Here is a 19,464-nt window from a genome sequence, read left to right on the forward strand (position 1 = left end):
GACATCTTCGTCCGAGAATAAATCATTAGGGGCGATCCAAGAACCGAGCTGGCTCGTCGTATCCTTCTTTTTGGCTGACCACCCTAAGTCAGCTCCTCCGCTCGCTATTGCATTGTTGAACATTTCAGCTTTCGGTCTGCGGCGTGGTTGGGTGTTGGCTCTCCATATCACTGGAGGACACCAAGATACCCGGCCCGGGCAATCTGACTCGTCGGTTACCAGCCTGTCGTCCCCTGACCACGCCCTCCTTTGTCTCAGTCAGGCAGGCTGTCCAGACTGCCATTGCCTGGCACTGGGTCCGGTGCATCATGGCCACGTCCTCTGTCGGCACCCTAGGTGCCTCACTCGTGGGCTACGCCGTGCTACCGCCCATGGCCGGCACCGCGTCATCACCGCCAAACTTGGGCATGGGTGTGGGCGTCCCGTCCAGTGTGTCGTCTGTCGCTGCAACCTCTCCCGGCTCCGTCGCATCCACAACCTCGCCAGCGTCTGTTTCATCGGTGCTCGATACGCCCACGGCCGGCAACTCTTCTACCGCACAAATTACCAACAACAACAGCAACAACAACCTCACAAACAACGCCGACAGTTCTGACCAAGTGCCGGGCACGACATCCGGCAGCTCGACACTGTCGGCCAAAGAGATCGAGCTGCAGCGCAAGCGGGCGCGCGACCGCAAGTCCCAGCAGGCCATGCGCGACCGGACGAAGTGGACCATCTTTAACCTCAACGAGCAGGTCGCCTACTTGACCCAGATGCTCAGCGACCGCGCCCGCGATGTCCACCTGCTCAACTCGCGCCTGCGCATGCTCGAGACCGAAAACTCGCAGCTGCGCGCCCAGAACGCCGCCATGCAGCTCAGCCTGATGGGCTCACAACCGCAGAGTGTTGACCTGACCAACGATGCGGCTGCCGCAGCTGCTGCAGCTTCGGCATTGGCAGGCGGTGCGCCGGGCACGTCAAGCTCTATTGGCAGCTGCGTGTCGCCACCAGACGACACGACGTCCGCGTCAGGGCAGTCAGGGGCGGTCACGGCCGCGCTGCCCGAGGTCGTCAAGAAGCCATGGGAGATCCCGCCGGCCGACGGCCCGCCCACGTGCCTCAGCGACCAGATCCTGCAAGGGTTTATCACGTCCAAGGTGCACCAGCGGTCGGTGAACGGCGCCCTGGCCTTTGGGTTGAAGCCCAACTTGTGCTCCCTGCTCGAAAGGGACAGGCGCACCTGCGATGCCATCAGCGACATTGTCGGCGACATTGTGCGCAGCTACTTTGAGATCGACACGCTGCCTAAACAGGTAGCCGTCTTCTACATTATGTGTTCCCTCCTCAAGTGGATGGTGCTGCTGGACAAACCGAGCTGGGACCTCTTGCCGGCCTGGCTCCGCCCAACACGCACCCAAATCTCCACGCCCCACGCCGCCTGGATCGACCGCATCCCGTGGCCCGCCGTACGCAACTACCTGATTTCCCACCCGGAAATTACACTGGACCATTTCGCTGCTGTCTACAGCACAAGCTTCAGCATCCGCTGGCCGTACGACCCGACACATGTGCTGCTCAAAGCGGTGGCGCCGCCGGACAAGGACGTTACAATCAACCCCGTCTACGAGGAGCACATCCGGCAGCTTGGCAACTGGGAAGTCGGCAAGGCATTCCGAGACCGCTATCCGGACATTGGCGACCTCATCGACCGTGATGCCCATGGCAAAAACGAGCCAATGGCATGAGGCGGACGCAGTTGGGCGCCTGCGAACATATTCTCCAACCATCGAACGAGACCGGCACAACCACATATTCCCCGCCGATGCCACTGTCCTCATCGTGTAGAGCCAATTCCGTATGGTCTGTTTTTGGAGTGTCAGCCGCTCCCCAAGGACAAGTACCTGGCCAGTGGACAACCCCTCTGCGACCTTGCGCGAATGTGACTGTCTCGTGGCCTTTTCCGAATATCGGTTCCTGCCGGCACATGGGCGAGAGCTCGTGGTCCTTGACAGCCGCTTTGGAATGGATGCCGGAGAGGGGTGCACGGTTCTAGCGACTCATCTATCCGGACAATCCAGGGGACAGGATGAGGAGGTCCTTGCCTGGGCGGACTTGTTTCTCCGACGAGCTGGATCGCCGCTTTCAAACTGATTCATCGCTGGGACCTACTGGGAATCGCCGGGATGGCCCTTTTGGAGAATGGGCCCCCGCACTTTCCAAATTCCCAATAGTTTTCTTGGTCCCCAAGCGTGTCGTCACTTCTTTAGTGGCATGTTAGTGTTAGTGGACACCAGGGCGTTGTCTGTGGGCAGCCTTGGAAAGCCCCTGGCGTCGCTTCCATTGTCAACAATACAACATAAACTACACCTCCGCACGCTGACACGGCGCACTAGCTGGTGTGGACAGCGATAACGAGCAGAATTATGCATCGAGGCAAGATGAAGTACATGGGTGGCTAATACGGTTGTTGTTCAACCGCTTTTATAAACGACCAAAGGAAAACAATTACGAGTTTATTGGTCTTTTTTTTTTTTTTTTTTTTTTTTTTAATTATCAGGCACGCTCTTTTGCGTATCGTTACTATTATTCGTTTTCCATTCTTATGCAACAACTCGACAATATGGCAACAACAGTAAAGCGCCCCGTCCGCATCGGCGGCGCCTCGGGCGGTTTCACGGACCGCGTGGCTGCCATTGGCCGGCTGGCCCGTGACCCAGACGTTGACGCCGTGGTCGGCGACTGGCTCTCGGAGAATGTCATGACGGGATACGGCGCCGGCAAGGCCCGCCAAAAGGATGCACACGGGCTCGACAACGACGACGACGCCAACAAGAAAAAGCTGCCCCTCGAAGAACGCATGAAGTCGGCGCAGTACGCCAGCACATTCCTGCAGTGCTTCGCACCGGCGATGCACGATCTCGCACGCAACGGCACCAAGCTCGCAGTCAACGCCGGTGCCAGCGACACGGAGCTGCTCGCCGAGGTGGTGGTGGACATAGTGCAGAAGGCGGGACTGGATCTCAAGGTGGCGTGGGTCGAGGGCGACGACGTGACGGCGGCGTTCCTCGCGATGGCCGCGGACGCCACGTCCGAGATCCGGAGCCTGACGGACGGCAAGACACTGGCCGAATGGGGCCACGAGCCGATCTGCGCGCAGGCGTATCTGGGCAGCCTGGGCATTGCCGAGGCGCTGCGGCGGGGCGCCGACATTGTGATCTGCGGGCGGGTGTCGGACGCGGCGCCGACGATGGGCGTGGCGGCGTGGTGGCACGGGTGGACGGCGAGCGACCTGGACCAGCTGGCGGGGGCGCTGATCGCGGGCCACATGATTGAGTGCTCGGCATTTGTGACGGGCGGCTACTACAGCCGGTTCAAGGCGCTGATGGCGGCCCAGAAGCACCTGAACCTGGGCTTCCCGATTGCGCGCGTGCACGCCAACGGCGAGTTTGACATTGCAAAGGAGAAGAACACCAACGGCGTGGTCAACACGGAGACGGTGACGGCACAGCTGGTCTACGAGATCGCGGGCCCGCTCTACTACAACTCGGACGTGGTGGCGGACCTGCACAACATTTCGCTCGCGCCGCTGGCCGACGACCTCGTGCACGTCAGCGGCATCACAGGCCACCCGCCGCCGCCCACGACGCGCTGCGGTGTGACGGCACACGGCGGCTACCAGGCCGAGTGGCACTTTTACCTGGTCGGGCTGGACATTGAGGAAAAGTGCCGCTGGATGGAGGAGCAGGCGCGGCACGCCATCGGCGAGGAGCTCCTCGGCCAGTTCTCGCTGCTCAAGTTCCACGTGCACGGCACGTCGCCGGCCAACCCGGCCAACCAGGAGATTGCCACGGTGGACTTGCGCATCTTTGCGCAGACCAAGGATGCGGCGCTGTTCGACCCCAGCCTGCCGCACGGGTTCGCGCGCAAGCTCTACGAGACGGTGCTGCAGTCGTGCCCCGGCGTGTCGCGGCCCAACGACCTGCGGCAGTCGACGGCCAAGAGCTACTACGAGTACTTTGTCACCCTCGTGCCGCAGTCGGCGTGCCGCCACCGCGTGCACCTGCTGTTTGGCGACGCGGCCACGCGCAGCACGCCCGTGGCCATTGCGCTGCCGCCGCAGATGCAGACGTACGGTGCCCAGGCGTCGTACGACACGCGCAACCCGGTGGCCCTGTCGACGTTTGGCGAGACCGTCGAGGCGCCGCTCGGCTGGGTGGCGCTGGGCCGGTCGGGCGACAAGGCGTCGGACGCCAACGTCGGGTTCTACGTGCCGACAGCCGAGCAGTGGGACTGGCTGCGGTCGTTCCTGACGATTGACACGTTCAAGGCGCTGCTGGGCGCCAAGGAGTACGGCGGCGGGCGCATTGACCGGTTCGAGATGGGCAACATCCGGGCGGTGCACTTTCTGCTCAAGGACCACCTGGACCGGGGCTACAACTCGGGCTCCGGGCTGGACACGCTGGCCAAGAACCTGTGCGAGTATCTGCGGGCCAAGTACGTGCCCGTGCCCAAGAAGTTTATCGAGAACGGTCACCTGTAGGCGGAGAGGGCGTACAGCTTGTTTGAACGATGCAGAAAATATAGCAAATACAGCAAATACGGCAGTGATTGGGTCCAAACCAAGCGCCTACCAACGGATGTCTCACCCCGAAGCAACACTCGATTGGCCAGTTTGCAAAGTCACCTACAGACACCAACATGCACACTAAGTAGGTCAGGACCGAAGGCGAGTCAGTTCTGCCTCTTCCGTCTTCCTTGCAAGTCGCCAACTAGCGCAGGAGCTCCGGAAACCAAACTCCCTGGCCGTGTTGACTAGCCGGATACTCATGAGCCCTTCGTTTAGGCCTGCCCCTCTCTTTGGTCACTTTGTCCCTTGGCTCCAACATGGACTGGTAGTTGGTCATATAAATGATTCAGCTGTGCCGGCGGCCCCAAGTGGGTGACTGTTGTTGTCATTGTTCTGTGATCGTTTCCTTGCTCTGTTTTGACGACAACCCATTTTAGAAACCATCCCGTCGCGTGTCATCACCACTCCCACGCACACACACACACTCATACACAAAATGTCGCCTCAACAACTCCAGGGCAAGGTCATTGCCGTCACCGGCGCTGCCTCGGGCATTGGCCTGGCGTTTGCCCAGCTTGCCGCCGCCCGGGGTGCCAAGCTGTCCCTCGCCGACGTCTCGCAGGCCGGCCTCGACAAGGCCGCCGCGGAGCTGCGCGCCACCGCGGGCGCCGACAATGTGCTGACGCGGGTCGTGGATGTGCGCAAGTACGATCAGGTGCAGGCGTGGATCGACGCGACCACGCAAACGTTTGGCCGGCTCGACGGCGCCGCCAACATGGCCGGTGTGATCCCCAAGGACATTGGCATCCACACGCTGGCGGACCAGGACCTCGAGCAGTGGGACTTTGTGCTGGGCGTCAACGCCACGGGGCTCATGCACTGCCTCAAGGCGCAGACGCGCGTGGTCGCCGACGGCGGCAGCATTGTCAACGCGTCGTCGATTGCGGGCGTGACGGGCCGGGCCAAGAACGCGGCGTACGCGGCGAGCAAGCACGCGGTGGTCGGCCTGACGCGATCGGCCTGCAAGGAGTTTGGCTACCGCGGCGTGCGCGTCAACTGCATCTGCCCGGGCCCCATCGACACGCCCATGAACCACAAGGCGCACGAGATTGTCACGGCCAGCGGCGCGACCACCCACACGGGGCAGAGCGTGCTGTCGAGCACGCACGAGAACGCGCTGGGCCGCGCGGGCCGGCCGGAGGAGGTGGCCCACCTGATTGCGTACCTGCTGAGCGACGAGTCGACGTACGTGTCGGGCACGGCCATCTGCGTCGACGGCGGGTGGATTTGCTAAGCCGGCGGAGGACGTAGATCATGCATAGTTTGAATAGAAAGAAAGGAAGTGCAAAACAATAACAAATAAACCTAAACCTCAACAGTACGTACTTGATGCTGCCCATGTTCGTCCAAGACGGCACCACCACTAAAACAACCGCTCCTCGTTGACGACGTCCTCCGGCCGTGGCATCGTGTTTTTGAGGCGCACATCGCAGATCTCGCATGCCGCCATGGCAGTCGCAAAGGCATAGTCCAGGTCGTCCCTGGTGCCCCCGTTGCGGATCACGCCGCGCATGTGCCACGCCACCTCGGCCGTCACGTCCATGGGCACCAGCGTCGCAATGTTGAGCTGGCTCGTCTCCACGGCGCCCAGCACCGTCGTGTCCGACTGGTAGTAGCCGTAGATGGTCGTCACCACGAGCGTGCGCAGGTCCGGCCAGTACTGGTCCATGGTGTCGAGGAAGGGGTCGAGGTCCGCCCGGAAAATGTTGCGCATGTACGCAAGGCCGCGCGCGTCGGTATCGGCAGGGCGCGCAATGTGGCTGCGGACGGACGCGACCTCATTGGCCGCCGGTGATGGCAGGGCGCTGACGAGCGCGCGAAAGGCGTTGATGGTGCGCGGGATGCCAAAGATGACGCTCGTCTTGAGCAGGGATTCCTTGATGCGCCGGAGCACCAGCTGCTGGTGGGCGATGTCGTCCGGGTCGCTGGAGGCAATGGCGGCCTTGTACACGTCGCCCACGAAGCCGCCCTGGTTGCAGGCCGCAAAAGCGCAGGCCGTGATGCAGTACCATGTCTTGGTGGTGCCTTTGCTGGCTGCTTCATGCGCCTGCTGCTGCACAAAGGCGCGCGCCCGAGCGGCCATGTCCGCGTCTGTGGCGTGCTGCATGGTGGCGACGTCGTGGTGGTTGCGCGTGTGTGTCCGGAAGGATGGGAGTATGTTGTGTTGCGTGTAAAGGAAGAGTGTCAGCTGGGTGCATCGACGATTTGGAGCAGGCACCTCCTCGTCAACCGGAGTCGTATATCCGCCGCTACTGCACCAGACAAGTGCATAAACGGCCCAATGCGGTGTCATGAGAAGAAAAAAACAAGTAAACTGGCAATGAACAGATAAATAAACACAACCGGACACAGACATGACATACGCTCTCTCTCTATAAACACTCCACCCACTTGCACACAATTTGGTGCTATCTGCACGTTCTCAACCACCCCTCCCCTTACAACTTCGCCTTGTCTTGCACCGCCGCAAGAGCAGCCAGAATGTCCCGCCGTTGTAGCTTGCCCGTCGTGCCCTTGGGCAGTACGTCAAGATGGAACAGGCCACCCCGCAGCTTCTTGTACGGCGACACCCTGTCGTCCATAAACGCCCGAACCTCCTTGAGAACGGCGGGTCGATCCGCGGCCGCCACCGACGGGGCGAGCGTCACCGCACCCACGGGCACCTCCGTGTCCAGCGCCTTGTCAAACACGCCGCACACGCCTGCGTCCGTCACCAGCGGGTGCTCCAGCAGAACCGCCTCGAGCTCGGCTGGCGGCACCTGGTTGCCCCGGAACTTGATCAGCTCCTTCTTGCGGCCTGTCATCCACAGGAACCCGTCGTCGTCCATCTGCACCACGTCGCCCGTGCAGAACCACCGGTCGCCCGTCGCGGGGTCCGTGTAGAACGAGCCCTCCGTCTCGGCCACGTTGTCCTTGTAGCCCATGAACATCGTCGGCCCGCGCACCAGACACTGCCCGTCCGTGCCGTGCGGCACGTCCTCGAAGGCGTCGTCGACGATCCGCATCTCCGTGCCCGCCGCAACGCGCCCCAGGCTGCCCGCACGGTGGCTCTGCGTCTCGCGCAGCATCGCAATGGTCACCTCCGTCATGCCGTAGCCGTTGAGCACCACCGCCTGCGGGTCCAGCAGGTCCCGCTGCAGCGTGCGCACCGTGTCCGACGACAGCGCCGCGCCCGCCACCATGACCGTGCGCACGCTCGTCAGGTCCAGCGCCCGCACGGCCGGGTCCTTGGTCATGCGCGTCGCCGTGGCTGGCACCAGCCGCAGCACCGACGCCCGAATGTCGGCGCACCGCTGCAGGTACGGCAAAAAGTCAAACCGTTTCATCGCCACCACGTAGTGCCCGACCCACGCCGAGAACAGCACGCACGCTACCATGCCGTAGATGTGGCCGAACGGCGGGTAAAACACTTCGTTGACGTGCGCGTTGTTGATAAACGGGTTGGTCGCGCGCGAGCTCAGCAGCTGCGCGATGAGCGTGTGGTGCGACAGCATCACGCCCTTGGGCTTGCCCGACGTGCCCGAGCTGAAGCACATGCCGGCCATGACGGTGCTGTTGTCGCGCCCGCCCAGGTCGTACGCTGCCACCGACTGGTGCTGGAACCGGATGAAGTCGCGCGGGAACTTGGGTAGAGCTGCCAAGGGTGCCGGCAACTGACCGTGTTGCCCGTCTTCAATGACGATGATCCTGGGCGCCACACGGCTCGGCGTCTTGGGGGCGTCTGCCAGCGCCTTTTGCACCTTCGGGAGGAGTGCCGCGTCGACCGCAATGATGCTCGGCTTGGCAATCGAAAAGTAGTGCAGCAGCTCGTACGGCGTCGCCAGTGCGTTGATCGCCGCAAAACAGCCGCCGCCCCAGAGCACACAGTGGCACAACAGCATCCAGTTGACCGAGTTGTGCCCAAACAGACACACCACGTCGCCCTCCTTCATGCCGTGCGCCGTGCGGAGTGTGGCCGCACCCTGCGCCGCCCGCGTCCGCAGTTCGCCATACGTCAACTTGTGGCTCGGGTTCTCAAAGTCGCAGATGGTCGGCTTGTCGGCCGGCACGTCATCCGGGTTGGTGCGCACCAGAAACTGCGAAATCGACACATCCCGCGGCGTCGGCGGCGCCGGAAACGGCGATTGATAGATCATGGCGGTGGTGGTGTGCCGTTGTACTTGGGTTTCGTCTTATTTTGTCCCTCGACTGCTCGATTTCTCGATGCCTCAATTTAATATTCGCCTCGTCTTCTGTCCCTCGAGTTCGAGTTGAACCTGTCGCCGTGTACCTCGACGATCCTGCCCTCTTCACACCACAAAACGTAAATACAGCCCACCGCCTCTGCTGGCTGGTCCTCCTGGTGTGCCGAGTCCCCCGCAGTCGAACCAGGAAGTGGGAGACTGGTGGAGCTTTGGGTTATCAACTTCCGCTGTAAGTTAATTGGCCAGGTCCACAAAGACCGGCACGACACAACCTGGACCCCTGACAAACGAGTCAGCGCTGACTTTGGGTTCAGTCGATGGTCGGCATCGAATGTCGAACAGGCCGTTGTCTTCTGACTCGTGTCCTGTCCTTCTTAATCTGGTAGAATCTTCGTTAGTTGTAGAACTAGCGATGCCGACATCTCTGTCGCGAAACGTGTCTGCGTGCATTGTCAGTCGGTATCGAAGCTCGCCGTTCACTCAGTAACACACCCGCCTTCCAAGACCTGTATCCAAAAAGTAACATAATGCTTAAGCGTCGTCATCATAAACAGTGGTATCAAATCGTACAGTTACAATATGCAAGAAAGTCGCGCTGCCAGTTCTCGTGCCGTCCAAATGCCTCGCCTTTTTAAACGCCAGCCAAATGCACCCAAGCCATGCCTATGTCACCGTCGCTCTCTGAATCGACCGGTTCTTGCGTCGTCGGTTGGCCACGCTGCTGGTCTCCATCATCTGCCCAGCTGCCGCCTCAAGCATCTCGGCCGGGCTGCCGAACCGCTCGTGGCCTATCGTGATGATTTTAATGGCCGCGCCAAGTCCCAGAGCAATCGTGCCAGCGCCCACACAGGCAATTGGCCCAAGTTCTGTAACCAGCAGCTCGCCCTCATCCACGGCCATCGGATGCGTCATGTAGTTCTTGTCTCTACTCGCGTTGGTGGTGCTTGTGGCCGTGGCCGTGGCTGCCGTCCTGGTAACAGCCGATGCATCGCCGTTGTGGCTGCGTTCCGGAGCTGTGTCAATTATGCTTTTGGCCGAGTCGACAACACTGCAAATGGACCAGGCCTCCCAGCTGTCCCGTCCACTGGAGTAATCAGGTTTTCTTTGGGAAGGCCTAGGCGAAGAAGTGGCCGACCTGGTGTACGTGGATGTATTTACTCCTCGGCGTCGGAGAATATTGGACCTGTTTATAACCGCTTCCGAGCCAGTGGCGCCGCTGCGGTTTCCGCCGCGCTGACCAAGGATTGACGTTTGTCGGACACCAATAACGCATCCATTAGGTAGAGCTTCCCAAAGGCCGGGGTTAGGCACCTCTTCGATGGTCTGCCGCGTCTCGTGCCACATGCAGCTAGGCGCACCGTCCGTCGACGACGTGTCCGACAGATCGTCCTGTGAGAACAAGATGGATCCATCGTCGTCCTGTGGCAAATAGGTCTGAATGACACAGTTCCCTGACTCGGCACATGTATATATAAGGCTGAAGTAGCTCAGCCTTGGGGAGCTTCGTTTGGAATGCCTCCTCGTCGAAAAAATACACCGCAACGAGCGGGGCTTAATCTGCAAGTGGGACACAAAGGTGTGAAGCGTCTCAGACGTGGCAAGGTCGACCATGTCCACCGAGTGTGGTCTGACGACCAAGCAGGCCGAAAAGAGTGGCAGAGCAACGACAGAGTGGGCGTGCTCCTCATTGTCAGTCTGTTGCTTGATTTCCTCGGAGATCCACCCGCGATAGGTGGGAGTGGCGCGGTGGACACAGCCATTCTGTGAGACTGCAATGATAGCCACGCAGCCGGAACCGGATGGTCCTGTCGCTGGTGAATGCAGCGGTTGGAAGGAGACCGCGGACAAGAGCGTGGTTTTACAAATGGGGGAGTCCAGCGTTTCGCCCGTATCGACCCACAGCTCAGTGAGCGTGCCATTGCGTCGAACCACAACGAGTGAGCGAGCCAAATCAGTCCTTTGGCGGGGCATGAAGAAGAAGGCTTCCGGCTTCTGTCCAGATAAATCGATAGCAACGGACAGGCCCCACTCCTTGGTCTCCAGATTCCACAACATGACGTTATTGTGCGACAAGATCGCAAGCCATGTCGAGTCGTTGTCGATGGCGAGAAGCACTGGGAAGGGATCGTCGGAGAGCGCGTCGCGTTTTCTCAAAGGGTAGTTCACGCCACCACGAGGCAAGTTCCAGACACGGATCCAGCGATCCAGGCCGACAGAGACAACCAGGCCGTCGGACGATGCAGCCAAGAGGGCCACGTCGAGGGCATGGCCTTGGTCCAACGTCTTGACGGACAGGGTTGGCTCGTTGGGTGCATCGACGTCGCCACTATTATCAGCCATCTCGTCCCAAAGCAGGTAATTCAAAAAGATGCGCATGGCTGCTGTGAGGACCAAAATCACAACCAGGAACGGCGTCGACTGGTGGCGAAAAAAGTCGTACACAGCTGGTAGGAACGGGCGCTCGGTGACAGACTGCATGCGGTCGCTTCCCTTCAAGACAAGAACAAGAGGCTCGTACACGCGAGCAATATAACTGTGTGCCTCTGGCTTCACGACACGGATGACCTCCCGTGCTGTCTCGTGGTCTTGAAGACGAAGCCACGATGTCAAGCTGCGGGCCTGGTGAAGATCCCGGAGCTGAGAAGATGCGCTGCTCCAGTCGGTCAGATTATTTCTACTGCCACCATAACCTATTCCATAGGTGAACATGCGGTTCAACGTGTGTGATATGCTCTCGTTTTCGAAAAAATGCCACTGGGCAATGATGACAAAGCCGAGCAGGATGATCGTGCCGGCGATGCGCGTGGACGCGTCAATGCGGCCCTGGAGAACGGCTGTTATCCAAGTTTTCCGCGAAATCGATTTCTGGGGCGAGACAAAATCATCCGGATACATTGACGGGCCAGGCGGCCGCTGGTTTCGCTTTGTTGATGACGATTTCTCGAGAAAGTCGGAAAGTTCTGAACGTCGCACCTCTACGCTGAGGACAGACAGGAAGAAAGTGGAAAAGTAGAAGAAGTCGAACACAATAGCAATGGCGAGAAATGCACAAAAATCCGAAAGGCCAGTTGTGACGAGCTTCGAGATGCCCCAGAGAAGCACGAGATGCTCCACAACACTAGCAAGAGCAATGTGCGTAGTCTCCCCAAAAGCCGTGCCAATTCGGCTACTGGTGCTTTCCTCCGGGTTTGTTGCGATGACAGCGTTGATAAGCCGAAGCATATTCTCCAGACTCATGGAGATAATTACAATCGGGTAGGCGGCGCGCGGGATGCGAGACAGGTCGATTTGGAGGATAGCGCACACCGTGAAGCTCGACAATATCGAGACAAATATTTGCGTGACAAACGTCACCATAAGGCCAGGTCGAGACTTGATTGCTGGAATCTTGGAGAGGTTATGGATGACGTAGACGAACGTCAAACAGTACGCCAAGGTCAGCATGACCGAGTCCTGTATTGAGATGGGGAGAAATTGAAACTCGTAGAGCTGGCTGGACAGGTTACGGGCATCTTGGGGGTAGACGTCCCATTTGTCAGTCACATGGGTGGCAAGTTCGGCCACTTTTCGTTCCCATTGCCGTCCAACAGGGGAATCGCGAAGATGAATCAGAGTTATGACAATGGCATCGGCGGCGACCAGGGCGCGGTCCTCAAATCTCTTGCCGCTGAAGACAACAGAGTGTCGCAAAGTGACGTTGAGAGATGTATGCTGATTCTTGTGCTCGTTTACAGTGGCGAGGATATTGGGGTCGATTGCGATCAATTCGTGGTCGTTCGACCAGTAGAGCAACGGCGAATGAAAGAACCACGACTGGTTGGTCAAGCCATTGACGACGTGGAGAGTGTCACGCTCGAGAACAGAGAGATTCGCAAGGGGATCGCGGACGGTGACGTTGTTCGATAAGACCCTTGGGTTAAAACCTTTCGTTGGCCCGAGGATTTCGTCTTGGAGCTCCAGTGCGCCGAGGAGGACGTTGCGCTCCAGGGCTTTCATGTAGCTGCCGTGGACCCATATGGAGCGCATAAAAACATTGGGTTCTGTGGCAATGAGGCCGGTCTTCACAGGTTGTGCATTGGTCCACACGTGGTGCGGTAGCCCTGAGGCGCCGCTGGTGAAGTCGGGGGCGTAGAGAAACGGGATCGGGTAGATGAGAGCAGTAGCGATAGCTACAAAGATGAGGAGGATCGTAGCAATATGCCGTGCGACATATACACCGTAGCGTGAGAGAATATGTCGTAAAGGATTATTGGGGACGAGACCTGGGGCACTCGTCGTCCTGTAGCAGGTGGTTAGTCGGATGGCACATTTCGCGGGAAAAGGTCACGCTCCTCAGCTGTCATGACGATGGACATACCCCCGTAGCGGGTAGAGAAAATACCAAAGCATCACTGCGGTGGTTGCAGTGTGTCGAAGGTGGAAAGGAAGACAGCCGGTGGCTTTGCGGTATCCGACATGGGAAACGAAGCATGGGTGGCAAGAGGTGAAATGTTAAGAGTGACGTAGAGGCCGACGAGCTAGAAACAGGGCGGAGGTTGATTGCCGTCTTGGGGAATTGTAGATGACAAGGGCGGTAGTGGTGAAGACAGATGTTCGCATCAGTTGAAGAAAGAGTCTAGACGACGAAGGCATACATTCGACAGATGGTCCGCGATCGAGAAAGAGGAGTTGTCCAAACATGGCATGAAGAGAGGGAAGGGCGAGTTTTAGAGACAAACTGAAAACGTCATCCCGCCAGGTGATCAGCGATAATAGCACGGCCCAGGCCAGCAGAAAGGGACGATGGGTAGGTAGGCTGGGATGTTGCCCAGCCTGAAATCGTGCCAAAAAAAATTGTGGATAGTGCCGTTGAGAACAAGCGAAGAGACAGAGTGGATCCACAGTTATGCGAGGAAAGACCTGATGGTGACTTGTTGGGAGTGCAGACTGCAAGGGAAGTCGGGCGTATTTTTACAGTTGTGAAAGGCGAGCAGCTTGGCCGTTGAGCGCACTTTGGTATCTTGCCTTCGTTTTCGCGTGGGCTTTGGAGGTCCCCGCGTTTCGAGGTAATGAAAATTGTGGTGCCTTCTGGTCATCCGAAGAGCACACGCTAGCTCACAAACGCCCAAACAGAATTCCAAAAGCCCCTGCTATTCGTGAGCGTAGCTCTAATGGTGATCGGCGATGAGGAACTGGCGTCGTCCAACTTGATCAAGACAGAGGGGGAAACGCCAATAACGAGGGAAAGTGTGCTATTTGAGCAACTTATGGCTGTGTTTGGCGGATTTCGGCGTGTCAGCTTCGACGCTGGTGGTCGAACGACGTCCGCTGCTGCTGGATGATCAAAGTCGTGCAGGATGGATGCAGGAACCGTTAGCTGTCGTCGCAGCGGCCAGAGAAAACCATGTTTAGAAGATGGGGTTTTGTAATTTTCGATGGTACACCGTACAACCCGATAGTGTCAAAGCACACTAGGGTGGTGTGACGGGACAATGGATCTGACCACTAAGAGAGCCAATCCTGGACACCACGAAACACGAAACGGAGGGAATGCTGCATATATTGGCAGACAAATGCGGCAACGCGCGGCTTCTTGAAGCCAGGATATCCACCTAGCAATCCACAAATAATATGTTACATGCTTGATTTAGTCCAAGGAAATAAGAACAACTCACAAGAGTCAATCGAATGCTGGAGAAGCAAGCACTGCCAGTCGTCGCCGGCGCTCGTGACGGATGGGCTCAGACTCGTCTCAACTCAAGCCACTTCAAAACGAAACACGGCCAAGGCAGAGCGTGAAACAGCCGCCCAGTGTGTGTCCAGGAGTCGTATCCACAACAAACTCAGGCGGCCCCTGGGCAGCTGTCGTCGTCGTCGTCCTTGCCACGGGCCCCAATGCGTGCGTCTCTTTGCTGTGCGACATCCGCAGAATGGTTTATGCAAGGGTGGCGAGCGACACGATACTTGCTAGTCGGAGAGCGAACTTGCTGCTAGTCTGAACAGAGGCAGGTTTAAGCGAGATGGCTGTCGCTGGACGTTGTGGACCAAAGAGCACTTGTGAAGACGAGGAGCTGTTGTAAAATACGAAACAGACCAAGAATGCAGCATGGGCCAAAAGGCGGGCGATGGGATGGGGATTCAGGGGTAAACAATCGAGTCAGACGCACGGTAGTGCCGCGACAGGAAAGAGCCATGCCACTCCTTCCCGATCGATTTTCTATCCCAATGCGATGGGAAAGTGCGAATGGCATTTCCCAGTTGCAGGGAAGGTGCTCCAGAGGCAGTCGGAAATTCGATGCAACTCTTTTACAGCAGCAATCTGGTCTAGCCTTGAGTTGACGCAGTGTACGAAGTATTCAATCACCCAGATAAATCACATTGGAAAGCCAAGCATGTTGTGACGCCATCGAGCGATCTCCGTTGGAAGAAGTACGAATTACTCGTCAGGTAATGCTCTGTGCAAGCTCCTGCGGCAGGCGCGATGCCCAGCCCCACTACGGGCGCACTTGCTCCCATTTTTGACTACCATTCGGGAAAGCGCATGCCGTCGTTGTTGCCTTGATTGACAGCCTGCTCGACGGCCCAACACAACGCCGTGTCATGGATCCAGTCGCCGAGCTCATCACCAGCTACTTTGAGCTCAATGGAAACCTAATCGACGAGCTCGACGACGGGGGCAGCGAGCCCAGCCCGCTCGAGTTTATGCGCTACGTCGCCCGGAACACGCCCTTTGTCATCCGGGGAGGCGCATCCACCTGGCCGGCCGCGCAGACTTGGTCTGTGCCGTTTCTCCGCAAAACGCTCGCCGACCATACAGTCAACGTGGCCGTGACGCCGAATGGGTCCGTCCTCTGTGCCCTGCCTGTCCGCCTGTGATCTTTGTACTGACCCGTGCTGCAGATACGCGGATGCACCGACGCCCGGCCCGGACGGTGATGCCGTGTTTGCCAAGCCGTGGGAAGAGGACCAGACGTTTGTCGACTTTCTCGACTATGTCGTAAGGCAGGAGAAGGGCCAGCTGCCGGAAGGCGCTGAGACCCGTTATGCGCAGACTCGTGAGTGCCGGCCGTTCGAATCGATCCATGTGACATGCCAGACAAGGGGGCCCGCCGTGTTGACGCCATGCGGTAGAAAACGACAATCTGAGGCATGAGTATGCCTCTGTCTTTGCACACGTCCAGAAGGACATTCCGTTTGCGCGGATTGCATTGCAGCGTGCGCCTGAAGCCATCAATCTGTGGATTGGCAACTCACACTCGGTCACGGCCATGCACCGCGACAACTACGAGAACATCTACGTGCAGATCCTCGGCCAGAAGCACTTTGTCCTGCTGCCTCCGCTGTGCCAGCCCTGTGTCAATGAGCAGTCTCTGCCGCAGTACAGTTATGCGCGGAGCGACGGCGGGCTGACGCTGGCTCCAGAGGAGGCTGACGGCCCTGACAATCGTGTCCCGTTTGCCGTCTGGGACCCAGACGCACCCAGCGCCAACCCAACGCCATATTCCAGTTTGGCTGAGCCGATGCGGGTGACGCTGCATCCAGGGGACATGCTCTACCTTCCGGCAATGTGGTACCACAAAGTGTCGCAATCCGCGTCCGACGAAGGCGTCTGCGTTGCCGTCAACTACTGGTATGGTTCTCTCCACGAACGGTTGTGCGAGACTGTGGCCAACACCCGCTGACACGCTGACAACGCCAGGTACGATATGGAATTCACAGGGCCATTGTTGCCTTTGACGTCCTTCGTCAAGGCGGTATACCAAAGCAAAGAAGAATAGCAGGAGACAAGAAGCAACTTTTTGAGTCTATGGGGGAAAGGGGGGAGTACAAAATGCCAACGCCGAAAAAATGCACGAATACATATGCTATAGAAAATCTAGATACCCGGCAAATACAAACGCGGCCGCGCCGCATCTACTTGCGTCTCTTGTTGCCCCGCTGGGCCGCACGCTTCAGACCTCTCGTGTCCTTCTTCATGCGCGGGTCCACAATCTTGTAGCGGCCCTTGACGCCCTTGGGTCGGCCCTGGATGCCTCGGTTGGAGCCCCGCGCCACGACCACCTTCTTGGGGATATGGGGCTTCTTCTTGGCGGCCTTGCTGAGCATCTTGCTGATGGAGTCGCCCTTTTCCTTTTCGGTCATGCCCTCGTCCGCCAGCAGCATCTCCGACTTCTTCTTGAGCTTCTCGAGCTTCTGCGCCGCCTTGAACTTCTTGCGCGCCTGCGCCTCGCGCACCTTCTTGATCGGGCGCGCGTTCAGCATACGCATCTTCTCCTTGATGGCGTCGGCAGCCGCTTTGGTAATGGGCCGCTGCACCTTGTCGTGCTTGGACTCGTCGTCGAGGAACCAGTCGGGCAGGCCGTCCTTGTCACGGAACGCGCGGCGGTTGTACAGGTCGTCGACGACGTCGTGCTTGGTCTTGCGGCCCAGCGCCAGATCGTGCGCGAGCGTCATCATCTCGGCCGTGATAATGTCCACGCCGACGCTGTCGTCGGCGGCAGCACGGCGCCTGTCCTCGTCCTCCCAGTCGTCCTCGTCGCCGACCGGCCTGCGCTTGACCACCTCAAAGTTGCCGTCGTCCTCGCTGTCCGAGCCGACCTCCTGTTTCGTAGGCATAGTGTCGTCCTCGTCCTCATCCTCATCCTCATTCTCATCGTTCTCGTCAATCTCAATCTCCTCCACCTCCTCTGCATGCTGTACCTCTTCGTACTCGCCATCCTGCTCCTCCCCGTCTTCGTCGTCTTCTTCTTCTTCCTCCTCCTCCTCAAGCTCGTTTACGTCACCCATAATATCGGTGAACTCGGACCGGCTGAAGAAGTCCTGAGCGCGTTTGGACAGACCGCTCTTGTTGGGTGTGCTGTTGTCGAGGTCCGTCAGGAGCGACTTGGTCGCAGCGGTGGTCTCGCCCTCGTCGCCGTCGTCGTCGCTGCTGTCCTCTTCGAGGTCGCCGTCACTGTCCTCAATGTCGCTCTCGCCCGCCGAAACACCCTCCCACTCGGCGTCGTCGCCGTGCTCGCGTGCCTTCTTGGCCCTGTGCTTGGCGTCCACTGCGGCCCGGCGCTCCTGGTACTGGTCGTACTGGCCGTCCAGCTCCCGCTCGAGGCGGTCCTCCTCGTCGTCCTCGTCGTCCTCGTCCTCGTCCGTCTCTGCCGACGAGCCGATGCCGCTGTCGCTGTCGTCGTGCTCCGCCGCGGTCACCGTCTTTTCAGGGTTGATCGTCGCCATCCTGCCGCGCGCGATCCGCTGCAGGGCCGTCGTCTTGTCCATCTTCTTGAGGCCGAACAGCGCGCCCTCGCCCATGGCGTCGGCCTGCTCCATGCCAATGTCCATGGGCGCCGTCATGTTGAGCTGCATGCGCACAATCTCCTTTTGCTTCTGCTCGTTGTCGCGCCGCTTCTTGCGCTTCGTCTTGGAGTTGGCGCGGTCCCGCATCTCCTGCAGGTCCTTCTCGATCTTGGTCTCCTCGTCCATGTCGTCAACGGCCGCGGTCTCTTCCGACAGCGGCTTGGCGGCCGTCTTCTTCGTCGGGAATCCAAACCGCTCGCGCACCCGCAGACGCCAGCTGAGCAGCATCTTAAAGTCCCGGCGGCTCAGCACGCGCAGATCCGTGCACAGCCGCCGGATCTCGTCCGTCGTCTCGACCATTTTGGCCAGCGCGGCCAGCGCCACGTCGCCGTTCTTGGGCTGGTCAAACGTCAGGGTGTTGTACTGGCCCAGCACGGCAATGGGGTCCGTTGTCTGGATGAACTCGCTCGCCGGCATCTCCTTGTACAGCGTGTAGTTGCCCTCCTCGTAGCCGTCGCGTTTGCGCTTCTTGACCTCGGGGTTGAACACGCGCGCCTCGTTGTTGGGCGTCGGGTCGGCCAGCTCGGCAAAGACGGCCTTGGGGTCGAGGAAGCGCGGGTCGATGCGCTTGGGCGCCTTGAAGCCGCGGCACACGACGAAAATCTCGGCCGACACGTTGCGCGACGACGGCGGCTTGGTGGCCTCGACCTTGGCAAACAGCTGGTTGAAGACCCACAGCAGCGAGTTGTAGTCCTTGGAGCGGAAGACCTTGGTGACAAAGGTGCCGCCCTCGACCAGAAACTCCGTCGCCAGCTTCATCGACTGCAGCACCAGCTCGGACTGGTTGAACGAGTCCTGAATCCAGGCCGTGCCGACATTGGGGGCGCCGTCGTGGAGGACTGTGTCGGCTTTCCAGTTCTTGAGGTGCTGCCGGATCGTTGCGCGGCACTTTTCGGTCGTGATGTCGCTCTGGAAGGTGATGACCTTGGGGATCGGCTTGATGGGCGACAGATCGACACCGATGATGATGCCGTTGGCAGGCATGGTCTCGACGGCCACTTGACACCAGGACTACTTTGTTAGCAGGCAAACAGAAAACGCAAATGCACATGATACAAACAGGGCATAGACGAAACATACACCTGGCGCAGCGCACAGATCGAGGACGACCTTGCTGTTCTCGAGGAAGCCATATTTCTTGTTGAGCTGAATCAGCTTGAAGGCGGCACGGGCTCGGTAGCCCTTCTCCTTGGCCAGCTTGTACCACTTGTCCAGACGGCCCTTGCCATGCTTCTTCTCAACCATCTTGACGGCGGCCGCGGGCGGAGCGAGAGTGCCGACGAATGGCTGTGTGAGATATGTCGATAAGAAGAGTCGCTTCGGATGTCGCTATATAGTGTATCGGCT

General features: G+C 59.1%; 8 protein-coding genes across 8 annotated transcripts; 5 read left to right on the forward strand and 3 right to left on the reverse strand.

Annotated features, from left to right (window-relative positions):
• Nucleotides 1-308: 308 nt before the first annotated feature.
• SPBR_00607 (uncharacterized protein) lies at nt 309-1,727 on the forward strand (the record flags this gene model as incomplete). Its single annotated transcript, XM_040758926.1, has 1 exon — nt 309-1,727. The coding sequence occupies one exon, from the start codon at nt 309-311 to the stop codon at nt 1,725-1,727; it is 1,419 nt and encodes a 472-aa protein (XP_040618828.1).
• Nucleotides 1,728-2,602: 875 nt separating this feature from the next.
• On the forward strand, nt 2,603-4,522 carry SPBR_00378 (uncharacterized protein; the record flags this gene model as incomplete). The annotated part of the gene is made up of 1 exon (XM_040758697.1): nt 2,603-4,522. One exon carries the CDS (start codon nt 2,603-2,605, stop codon nt 4,520-4,522), a length of 1,920 nt encoding a protein of 639 aa, XP_040618829.1.
• Nucleotides 4,523-5,045: 523 nt separating this feature from the next.
• Nucleotides 5,046-6,222, forward strand: SPBR_00737 (oxidoreductase, short chain dehydrogenase/reductase family protein; the record flags this gene model as incomplete). The annotated part of the gene is made up of 2 exons (XM_040759056.1): nt 5,046-5,830; nt 6,084-6,222. The coding sequence occupies 2 exons, from the start codon at nt 5,046-5,048 to the stop codon at nt 6,220-6,222; spliced, it is 924 nt and encodes a 307-aa protein (XP_040618830.1).
• A 9-nt stretch (nt 6,223-6,231) lies between these two features.
• SPBR_01057 (uncharacterized protein) lies at nt 6,232-6,783 on the forward strand (the record flags this gene model as incomplete). The annotated part of the gene is made up of 1 exon (XM_040759376.1): nt 6,232-6,783. One exon carries the CDS (start codon nt 6,232-6,234, stop codon nt 6,781-6,783), a length of 552 nt encoding a protein of 183 aa, XP_040618831.1.
• A 264-nt stretch (nt 6,784-7,047) lies between these two features.
• Nucleotides 7,048-8,745, reverse strand: SPBR_00463 (luciferin 4-monooxygenase; the record flags this gene model as incomplete). Its single annotated transcript, XM_040758782.1, has 1 exon — nt 7,048-8,745. The coding sequence occupies one exon, from the start codon at nt 8,743-8,745 to the stop codon at nt 7,048-7,050; it is 1,698 nt and encodes a 565-aa protein (XP_040618832.1).
• A 711-nt stretch (nt 8,746-9,456) lies between these two features.
• Nucleotides 9,457-13,136, reverse strand: SPBR_00086 (sterol regulatory element-binding protein cleavage-activating protein; the record flags this gene model as incomplete). Its single annotated transcript, XM_040758406.1, has 2 exons — nt 9,457-12,962; nt 13,121-13,136. The coding sequence occupies 2 exons, from the start codon at nt 13,134-13,136 to the stop codon at nt 9,457-9,459; spliced, it is 3,522 nt and encodes a 1,173-aa protein (XP_040618833.1).
• Nucleotides 13,137-15,372: 2,236 nt separating this feature from the next.
• On the forward strand, nt 15,373-16,454 carry SPBR_00789 (pla2g4b; the record flags this gene model as incomplete). Its single annotated transcript, XM_040759108.1, has 3 exons — nt 15,373-15,614; nt 15,673-15,827; nt 15,904-16,454. The coding sequence occupies 3 exons, from the start codon at nt 15,373-15,375 to the stop codon at nt 16,452-16,454; spliced, it is 948 nt and encodes a 315-aa protein (XP_040618834.1).
• A 232-nt stretch (nt 16,455-16,686) lies between these two features.
• Nucleotides 16,687-19,362, reverse strand: SPBR_00195 (AdoMet-dependent rRNA methyltransferase SPB1; the record flags this gene model as incomplete). The annotated part of the gene is made up of 2 exons (XM_040758515.1): nt 16,687-19,128; nt 19,198-19,362. 2 exons carry the CDS (start codon nt 19,360-19,362, stop codon nt 16,687-16,689), a joined length of 2,607 nt encoding a protein of 868 aa, XP_040618835.1.
• Nucleotides 19,363-19,464: the final 102 nt, after the last annotated feature.

Source organism: Sporothrix brasiliensis (assembly GCF_000820605.1).
Source record: "Sporothrix brasiliensis 5110 chromosome Unknown Cont19, whole genome shotgun sequence".
In the NCBI taxonomy this organism is placed as follows: domain Eukaryota; kingdom Fungi; phylum Ascomycota; class Sordariomycetes; order Ophiostomatales; family Ophiostomataceae; genus Sporothrix; species Sporothrix brasiliensis.